The 10,273-nt window shown below is 42.4% G+C and overlaps 1 protein-coding gene across 1 annotated transcript; it reads right to left on the bottom strand.

Annotated features, from left to right (window-relative positions):
- Window positions 1–1,053: 1,053 nt before the first annotated feature.
- On the bottom strand, window positions 1,054–8,769 carry LOC311247347 (rho-related GTP-binding protein RhoG-like). Its single transcript, XM_084337713.1, has 3 exons — window positions 8,568–8,769; window positions 8,113–8,200; window positions 1,054–2,985 (listed from the first exon to the last, which is right to left on the bottom strand). Exon 3 carries the CDS (start codon window positions 2,944–2,946, stop codon window positions 2,359–2,361), a length of 588 nt encoding a protein of 195 aa, XP_084193839.1. The 5' UTR covers window positions 2,947–2,985; window positions 8,113–8,200; window positions 8,568–8,769; the 3' UTR covers window positions 1,054–2,358.
- Window positions 8,770–10,273: the final 1,504 nt, after the last annotated feature.

The raw sequence follows: 10,273 nt of genomic DNA, 5'->3' as shown, positions 1-10,273 counted from the left end.
GGTACCCATACTTTCACTTAAGTATAATTTCTGGGTACTTTTTACACCCCTGACTACCTGTATGTCATGTATGTCCCTATGCCATAAATGTCATGATGTAACAGTACTGTCTATCTGTATGTCATATATGTTATGATGAATTGAAAATGGGGGACCCTGATGTAAACAAGACAAACGTTTTTCTCTGGTCTGCATCCCCTTAACAATTGTGTGTATTGAGCCGTACTGTGTATTGTATTTGTACCCATTCTGCAATCTGTTAAATAAAGTTTTCATTAATTCATACTGTGTTGTAGGTCTCAGACTGTATACTTACTCTGTGGTCCTCTACTGACTGAGACTGAACTGTCTTACACTCTGTGTGCCCACAGTTTCAAAGAACTTTACCCAGGGAACTTTAGCACCCTCAAGTGCTCACTCAGATTCTTTTTAGAAACTCTATTAATCAGTTTCCAACGCCAGGGTCTATGACATGCAGGGGTGTAGCTCCAGATTCTGGGCCCCATGAAAGAATGTATTTGTAGGCCTCCAGTGAATGCGAGCGCGCGTAAGCGCGCGAGCAAAAAAAAAATTGGCAATTTTTTTATTGATGAAAACGCATAATATGGTTTTTACCTATACATTCGGATCAGCAGTTCAGCACCTGCACTGTTGGTGCGTGAGCCTAGTAAAGGATGTCGCATTGCGTTCATCTTCAATGAATGGACCAATGCAATAGTCTACCAAAGCCCCCCCCTCTCTCTCTATATATCTCACACACACACACACACACACACACACTTCAGAAACAAACATAGTATCAATGAGAGCATCAATAATACACCTGAGTGATGTCTAGAAAAAAGATTTTTTTTTTTTTTTTTTGGGCCCCCCCCCCAGTGCTGGGCCCTTGGAATCATCCTAAGCTACCCCCCCCCCCCAGCTACGCCCCTGAGCACTTGTGTCACCTACTTGTAACAGCTGTTCGCCACGGGCACAGTTCTAGGTACGAAACGAGGAGAGGAGTAATATACACAATATAAGAATAGTGGACCAGAGACAGAGTTATAACAATAACCGGTTTATTTCTAATGCGCGCTAGCTAGACATACATAATACATACAGACGTATAGTGCAAGGTAGTAGTGGAAGTATCCCTTTTAGGTTCTTTCTGTAACCTCTCCTTTCGGGAGGGTTACTTCAATATCAAGTCCTAGGTTGATTAGATCAACACATTAGGTTTGGTTCAGACGTCTCTGAGGTTATCTCTAGCTAAAAGCTAGATTCAAGATTGGATATTGGATGTATCCTTTTATCACCAGTAAACTCTATTTCAGTTTATCATTTCAATGGGTAAATGTTTAAACATATTAATCTAAACCTTTAAATGTGCAGGGAACGCAAATACCTTACTAGGTGAAATGCTCCTTTAAACTCTTCCTTTAAACTCTTCCTCTGTAGTGTGGTAGTGAAAGGTTAACCTTCTGTAGTGTGGTAGTGAAAGGTTAACCTTCTGTAGTGTGGTAGTGAAAGGTTAACCTTCTGTAGTGTGGTAGTGAAAGGTTAACCTTCTGTAGTGTGGTAGTGAAAGGTTAACCTTCTGTAGTGTGGTAGTGAAAGGTTAACCTTCTGTAGTGTGGTAGTGAAAGGGTTAACCCTTTGTCGTGTGGCAGTGAAAGGGTTAACCTTCTGTATTGTCGCATTGAAAAGGTTAACCATTCAGTAGTGTGGTAGTGAAAGGGTTAACCATTCGGTAGTGTGGTAGTGAAAGGGTTAAAAATCATATACAGTGGAAGGAACTGGAAAATGACGCAACAATTTGATGAATTTTTTCCAATAACAAACATATATCCTATTAGAAAAAAATACTATGGACAGAAATTCTTAAATTCATTCATAAAAGGGTGTCCTGATGACTCACCACACTAGATCCGTACCATGTGATCACAACGTTAAGACCTTTGTTGCATGATGTCACCCCTCTTCTCTCTACCCCAGATATCTTCCTGTCACTCACTGGCCAATCTAATCAAATATATATTTTAAAAATAAAAGTTCATCCATAAAAGGCACTATGTAAAAATGTAATATTATAATCACCTCAAAGGGATTTTGATTAGACAGATATATACTATAGACAGACAGACAGACAGACAGGCAGACAGACAGACAGGCAGGCAGACAGGCAGACAGACAGGCAGACAGACAGGCAGGCAGACAGACAGGCGGGCGGGCGGACAGACAGACAGACAGACAGACAGACAGACAGACAGACAGACAGACAGACAGACAGGCAGACATACAGACAGGCGGGCGGGTGGACAGACAGACAGACAGACAGACAGACAGACAGGCAGACAGACAGCCAGGCAGACAGCTCTACCGACTCTTACGATAGCACACAGTTCTTCTTGGCTGTGGTGGGATGATGGTTGAAGAGGCCCGTGCCGCCTCATCACACACCTCCTTCAGTCCTTCCTGGAGAAGGGCGGAGCACTCCAGATAGCCACAAGCCTTTATGCGCTCGGCCATAGCGGCGCCCTGCTCTCGCGTCACGGTCGCCTGGTCGTGCTTCGACAGCCTCTCCAGGACGTGCCGGTCGCAGCGGAGGTCGCTCTTGGTGCCCACCAGCAGGACGGGCACTTCGGGGGGGCAGTGGCGCGTGACCTCCGGATGCCACTTGTTCGCGACGTTCTCGTAGGACGACAGGCTGTCGACGGAGAAGCAGATGACGACGACGTCGGTCTCGGGGTAGATGAGGGGGCGCAGGCGGTCGTACTCGTCCCGGCCGTTCGTGAGCACAAGGGCGAGGCGAGCGGGCCTGCCGTCTACCGTGATCTGGGCAGTGAATCTGTCGTAGAAAGCGAGTTTGGGGTTCTTGGGGAAGTTGTTTGTGGCGTAGGTCAAGAGCAGGTACTTCTTTCCGACACCATGGTCCCCGACCAGCACACACTTTATGTTTACCATTCCGCTTCCTTCCTCCCTTCACTCCCTGTCTCCCGACGCCTGAAACACAAGGGCAAAGCGGCACGTTATAGACCCGTTTCCTGTTTATAAACATACCGTGGTCGAGCCAACCAGCAATACCAACTGAGTCACGTGACTAAGCCTCCTCGGACCTGCGCGAGCTGCTGCGCCAAAAGAAGCACAGAAACCATGACACTCCCCTGACTAAAAAGTTGTTTCAAACGAAAACGGCTGGATGTCATTTTGCCAAAATCAGCACGGCTGTGAGTGTGAGTTAGGCTTGGGCGGTATGACGGTATTACAATATACCGGGGTATTTAGAAATACCGACGGTATTGAAAATCAATACCGTCCGTCACCGTCAAAATCACAGATGCGCTTCAGCTTCTATTACAGTGAAACTGAGTTTTGAGTGTAGTGCACACACTGAGTGTAGTGCACACACGCGCCAGCAGAGGGCGAGACCAGTCTAGTGGAGCGAGTGGGTCACAACGGTGTTCACGTTTTACGGTAATGTTGCGACAGTGCTGTGAAAATACCGTAAAGCGTTGTGACGAGAGTTGATGTGTGTTGTTGTGGAGTGGTGCGCTGGTGGAGCAAGCAAATACTCTGTCTCTTATTATATGTGAACTAAAGAGTACAAGGTTTACACAACAGTCCCCACCCGCCTTTTTATTGTATTTGTATCGTCCTGTACTATCCGCTGTCAGCTGTTTATCTCTCTCTGTGAGATACTGAGCTTGATTAGATAGCGTTAGCTCACGCTAACTAGCGTTAGCTCTGCGGCTAATCTTAGATTACCCTGAACTAAATCAATGACTAGGTTATAAAGCATTCGAGTCGTTTTCACTGCACATAGAAGTAGCCAAACAACGGGAGCATTTCGGGAGCATATGACCAAAACTCATGCAATTTCGAGCCCTTAACGAATCAAATAGTCTGCCAAGGCTAGATGCTAACGCAGTAACGCTAACGGTGCAGGCTTCTGACTACCAATCTGAGAGCTGACGATGATTTGTTTACTTGGTAACACGCGTTGCCACCCCCCCCCCCCCCCCCCCCCGCTGATGAAAATGAAAGTCATACCGTCAAATACCGTGCACCGGGGTATGATGTGATAAAGGTATAACGGTGTGAAAAAAAGGATACCGCCCAAGCCTAGTGTGAGTCTTTCACCTTTTGCACGTCTAGCTTTGGCATGGATTGATTGTTTTTAGATCGCTAGCATGGCTAACAAATGCAAATATGTTGTAGTCCGCCCACGTTGTTCTGACCAGGATTACGTTCCTTTTTGCCGCCTTGATGCGTGCGCTACACTGAGTCTGACGTGGACGAGAAACACATCTATAGCGAAGTCAGAGGGCAGCTGGGAATCGAACCCGGGGCGCCCCGAAGAGAGAAGAAATAGCGTTCAGAGTAATTTCAGTTCACTAGAGTGGCTCCTAGTGGCAGCTCACAGGTAATGCACTTTGTGTAAGACCAGTGTCAAAGACATTGTGTGTCCTTGTTCTTTCATGATATGACCAGTGATGATTTCATAAGTGGTTGCACAGTGTTTTAATGACGTCACGTGCATGTGCGCTCTCGTGCATGCACATAAATGTTCCAGCTCCGACCAGCATTATGATTAGAATGATTATTATGCATAAATAGTAGGAAACATGTTTGTATAGGAAATTACTAGTTTTAGTTTAGTTTTTGTAAATATTGCCTTGAAATAGAGAAGCTGAAAAAGGTAGCAGGATGTAGCCTTCAATATATAAATAAATTATATTGTCAACAGATATGGTTGAATAACAAACAATGTTTTAAATGTAATTGTTTCAAGTTCAAGTTTCAAGTTTCTTTAATAGTTGTCATACAGAAGTACAGAATACTTTTATACAAAATGCTTCTTTCTGTTACGCTCCAGAGACTGTGCTAGACAAAAGATAAGTATGAAATAAAATAGTATAGCATGTAAAAATAGAAGTAAAAATAGAAGTCACGTACATAGACACAGTGTTCATTATATACATATATGTACAATGTTCGATGCAGAATAGAAGTAACTGAGTTACCATACAATATACAATATACTATGCAATATACTAATATACAATACTATATAGTGCAAAGCAGAAATGGGATGAGGTACAATTTAGGTATAATTTACAGTAAGGTGTACTGAGGTATGGGTTGTAGTGCAAATCCTTTACCAATAAATATAAAGTGTGTTTAGGTGATCTAAAGTGTGGAGGGTGGGTGCTGCAGTGTGTTGTTTGTCTAAAGTGAGTGATATTGTAGATACAATATTGTAGTTACAATTTCTTTAATTGAATTAACTTAAACTAGAAAAGTAAATACAAACTAAATTAACAATGTAACTTACAGTTTACAGAAGGACAGTTTCCTTCTGAAGCACAACTTAAGAAATGTCTCATCCTTCCAGTCGGGACCATTTGTCACACTGAGAGGTTCCACAGCTCAAGCAACCCCCCACCAATTGGTACAGGGCTTGTATTTTGGTTTTGCTCTTCTCATTCTTTGGTATGCTATTGTTATGCTATTGGTATGCTATTGTTATGCAAAGACAAGTAGCTAGGTGAGTACCGGTACTTGGCGCACGGCACGAACGAGTCGAGTGAAAGTTGTGAATGCATTTTTGTGTGCACACTCGTGCATGTGCGTGCACGTGCTTCTGCTCAGAAAGGTGGTGGAACGGCGTGGTACCGCGTGGCATGAGCACTGCACCCCTGGATATGACTAATGTCTGGAACAAAAACCTAAACTAACCTGGCCTGCCCGACAGTCTGTTACACAGAACCACCTGGGAAGTCTTCCTTGGAAACGGTTTGGAATAGGGCGGGCACTAGAATACTTGGCAGGTGATTTGATGGAACACCATGTCTGTAGCCGCTAGGGATGCCCCCCGGACCCCGGTTTTAAACGGGAACCGGTACTATATTAGAAAATACCGGAGTATTTATAAGCTCCGACGTCCTCGGTACTGCTATCGATACTCTAGAGAAATTATTATTATTATTATTATTATTATTATTTAAAAGTTGCAAACGATCTATCCTCTCTCTGTCTCTGCACGAGAAGCGAGCCACAGCGAGTCATTATTACACACACTCCTCGCGAGTCGCTCGCTAGTAGTGCTACATACGGGTACTCCTTAATGAAAGTTCTCCGTGCTGAAGCGAGCTGCACACAGACACAGACAGCTCTGAGTCTGCATGCACCGTGACTCGTGATGGCGGATAGAGCGAAGCGTTCTAAAGAAAGTATGGATATACAACGCACGTTGCCACAAGTGCAACAAAACATTTGCCAGTAAGGGTGGCAATACGAGCAATTTATCAAAACATCTGTTGGCAAAACATGATATTAGTGTGCAGAAATGCGCGTATTCGACTGCCTTGCGCGCAGTGTTCCATCTGCATCCACGTCCACTGCCGCCGGTAAGCCAAGATACGGAGTTTCCTAGGCTAATAACGAATTATTACAAATAGGCTAATAAACAAAATAATTGTTTAGCTACAAATACTACAATCTAAACTTTTTATAGATCGTCAAGCTGAGGCGTCAGCCACCAATGTGTCCCAGGCCAGTGAGTCCAGGGCCACCACACATCCTCCCTCTACCTCCCTCCACCACCCAAAGTCCTTTCTCCCTAGCAGCTAGAGGAAGGATGACAGAGGATAGGGTGAACGAGTGTCACAGTTCTGTTAGCCTTTTGCATTTGTTGTTTATTATAAAAAGTCTATAATTCAGAGTCAGACACATTTAAAACATTGTTGCTGCTGTTGCTGAAGAAATTATATTAATTTATTATATTTATTTATAAAGTTATATAAAAGAACATTGCTGCTGCTGTTACTGAAGAAATTATATTTATTTATAATACTTATTTATAAAGTTGTATTTATAAATAATAAAGCAATGTTGATTCTGTTCTTAATTAATTGTCTTTTTTTCTTGCAAAAAAAGAACCAAAAAGAACCGATAAGAGTATCGATAAAGTACCGAACCGTTAAGCAGTATCGATAAGAGTAGTAGTATCGATAAAATCCTAACGATACCCATCCCTAGTAGCCGCCAGTAGTTCCACAGAGGACGCCGATTGGTACAAACCACTGTGGTTCGGGGCACAAGCGCATAACCTGAAACCTGAAGTTAGGTTAGCAAAAATCATGGGAATGACAGCTTTATGCACAAGCAGGCACACAAGAATCTGGCTTTACACAAGTATGTTGACATGTCTGACTACCCTGGCAAGGCAGCTATACTGAGATACAATATTCACAATAGTGGGTCAAGGTAGTGATTGGCTCTAGGGCTGGGCGATATGGCCAAAAATGTTATCACGATATATCACCATAACATTTTTCATATCATTCGATTTTTATTAGTATTAAAAAAAAGATTCAAAATAAACATACATTTGTTGTTTAAATAATAATAATAATTAAAAAAAAGATTTTTTTTAATTATTATTATTATTTAAACAACAAATGTATGTTTATTTTGCAGCAATTCTTTGTTGCTATATTTAGTGTTACATCCCCTCACACTCCAGTTCTCAGGCTGCAGCTGGTTTGAAAGCTAAAGTAAACAGGCTTCTCTGCTGACTGTGGCTCCAGGGGTGTTGAACAGTTCTGGCTCTGCTAGGTTATTTTCTATCTTTTGGCGCTTTTTTGGTGGACAAACCACGGCACACATGCACCGTCACCGTGACTCGCGACTGGAGACTAGCTCTGCTAGCACACATAACCTACTGTGTACAGGCAGTTTCAAACTGAATTTTAAATTAGAAAGCAAACTAAATAAATGGACAAGAGAAAAAGTCGCCTCTCAATTTGGTCAGTATAAGCAAAGCCATTACTTTAAGTTGCAGGCAAGAAAGACAAGTCTGTCCACTGTCTCTGTCATGTTGCAAGTCACAATACAAATGTAAAAAAAAATATATATATATATATTTTTTTTTTATTATCGATTATTAAAATATATCGCGATAGTTATCGTTTTATCACCCAGTCCTAATTGGCTCCCACGCATAAAACGTTTTCTTTATTAACAGGTTGTTTGTGCGACACATGAGAGCAACAAAGCCAAAATGTATCAAATAAAAAAAGTTAAGATCCAGTCATCATCATAAAATCCACATGATCATACAGTCACCTTGTACTATTTTGATTTGCTGAGACGGAAGCGAGGACCCTTTCCAGTGTCTTTGTGCCACAGAGCCACAAGGTAAACAACAGTTAACCTGGAAGAAGATACAAGCAAAAACATTCTACACTTTATATTTATTAGCAAAGAGATTTGCACTACAATTCATACATCATTGCACCTTACCCAACGTTGTACCTGATCCCATTGCTGCATTGTACCTCACTGTTACTCTTGTTTTACTCTGTATTGTATATATATATAGATTGACTGAACACTTTTTTTTTTACATAATACTCTTGACTTTTTCTATTTGATACTTTTTATCTATTTTTATCTAGCACACTCTCAGGAGCTCATACAGAAAAAAGCATTTCATGGAACAGTATTCTGTATTTTACTATGACAACTATTAAAGCAACTTGAAACTACCTTTTCTTTTTCACTTTACCAGTTCTACTTACCAAATAGACCTCTTCTGTCACAACCTAGAGGTGGTTCATCAGGCAACCATCAAACTGTTCCGCCCCAGAGAAGAGGCCAGGAGGAGGAAGAGGCCAGGAGGAGGAAGAGGCCAGGAGGAGGAAGAGGCCAGGAGGAGGAAGAGGCCAGGAGGAGGAAGAGGCCAGGAGGGGGAAGAGGCTCCTGTGAGCAAGAAGGAGACGTTCTTTCACAACTCCATCCACTCCTAGTCGTGCTCAGTCAGAGACTGAGTTCCTGCAGGTTTCAACAAGTTCAGGTTATCATTCCACTATAGGGGGGGGGGGGGGGGGGGCACTGGTTTGTTTGTATTTCTTCCAACCAATCACGATCATCGTGGGCGGCGTCCTTGTGAAATAGTGTCGCAGAAGGGGAGGAGAATTCAGACTGAAATAGTCTGAATATATTAACTAAAAAGTACAATAGAATAGAATATAGGACAGGGTTGTATGCAGGATGTAGTAGAGTATACACTAAATTAGAATGAGGATACAGTGGAATATAATATGTTTTGTGGAAAATGTATGAACATTCAGACTAGTTGATGTGAGGCTGCTTAACAGAGGAACACGGATGAGCATGTACTGGGAATATGTTTCACGTCAGGCAAGGGGAAGTATTTTGGGGGATTTCCTTTCCAGCATCCTTCATTGACTTCCCTCTTGTGGAAAGTTTATGGTTCACCTTTCTACCACCAGAGGGCGACAGCAACGGCTCACAGCGGTCAGCACAACCAGAGTGCAACGGCCGAGCCTCGCCCTCGCCCAATGAGATCTCATTCTCATCAGCAGCCCAATTGACTTCTACCTGGCCACAGCTTTTGGGCAATGGTTATCATTTTGAAAATGACAATATAAATGAGACATTTTGGGAGTGGGGAGTTCATTTTGTGATGTGAATAGCGAGCGTGGCCCTAGGCCGCCCCCTGCTGGCCGAGCCGCATCCACCAGCGCGCCTCCCATTCCCAGTAACCAGCTGGTGTGACTCAGTTGCGTTGAGAAATCAATAAGAAATTATATTTATATAAAGTATGGGTACCTACGGAAGCCCTAAGAGGCCGTACATTCATACATTTTATTTACTCCGTTTTCAAGTGATAACGAGTTAATTTAATTTATTTTCTCAAATGTAACAGTACTATATACCTACATGCGTACTATTAAACAGTACGGTATATTTGTAGATCTGTCATAAATGTCTGGATGTAACAGTACTGTCTATCTGTATGTCATATATGAATTGAAAATGGGGGACCCTGATGTAAACAAGACGAAAGACTTTCTCTGGTCTGCATCCCCTTAACAATTTTGTGTATTGAGCCATACTGTATTGTACCCATTCTGCAATCTGTTCATAAAATGTTCAATCAATCAATCAAAGCATTGTGGCTGGGTGACTCTAGCCTACTCTGGCACCACTTGAATGAATTAATGAAAACTTTATTTAACAGATTGCTGAATGGGTACAATATACAGTACGGCTCAATACACACAATTGTTAAGGGGATGCAGACCAGAGAAAGTCTTTCGTCTTGTTTACATCAGGGTCCCCCATTTTCAATTCATATTGACATTTTATGACATCATGACATTTAAGACATAGCATAGGGACATACATGATGACATAAATACAGGTATGTATTTGTTATACGATATGCAAATATTTCATCCACATTGTGTCAACTCGATCC

Source organism: Notolepis coatsorum (assembly GCF_963971535.1).
Source record: "Notolepis coatsorum genome assembly, chromosome: 20".
NCBI lineage: Eukaryota > Metazoa > Chordata > Actinopteri > Aulopiformes > Paralepididae > Notolepis > Notolepis coatsorum.
This window is presented reverse-complemented; position numbering and strand designations above follow the sequence as displayed.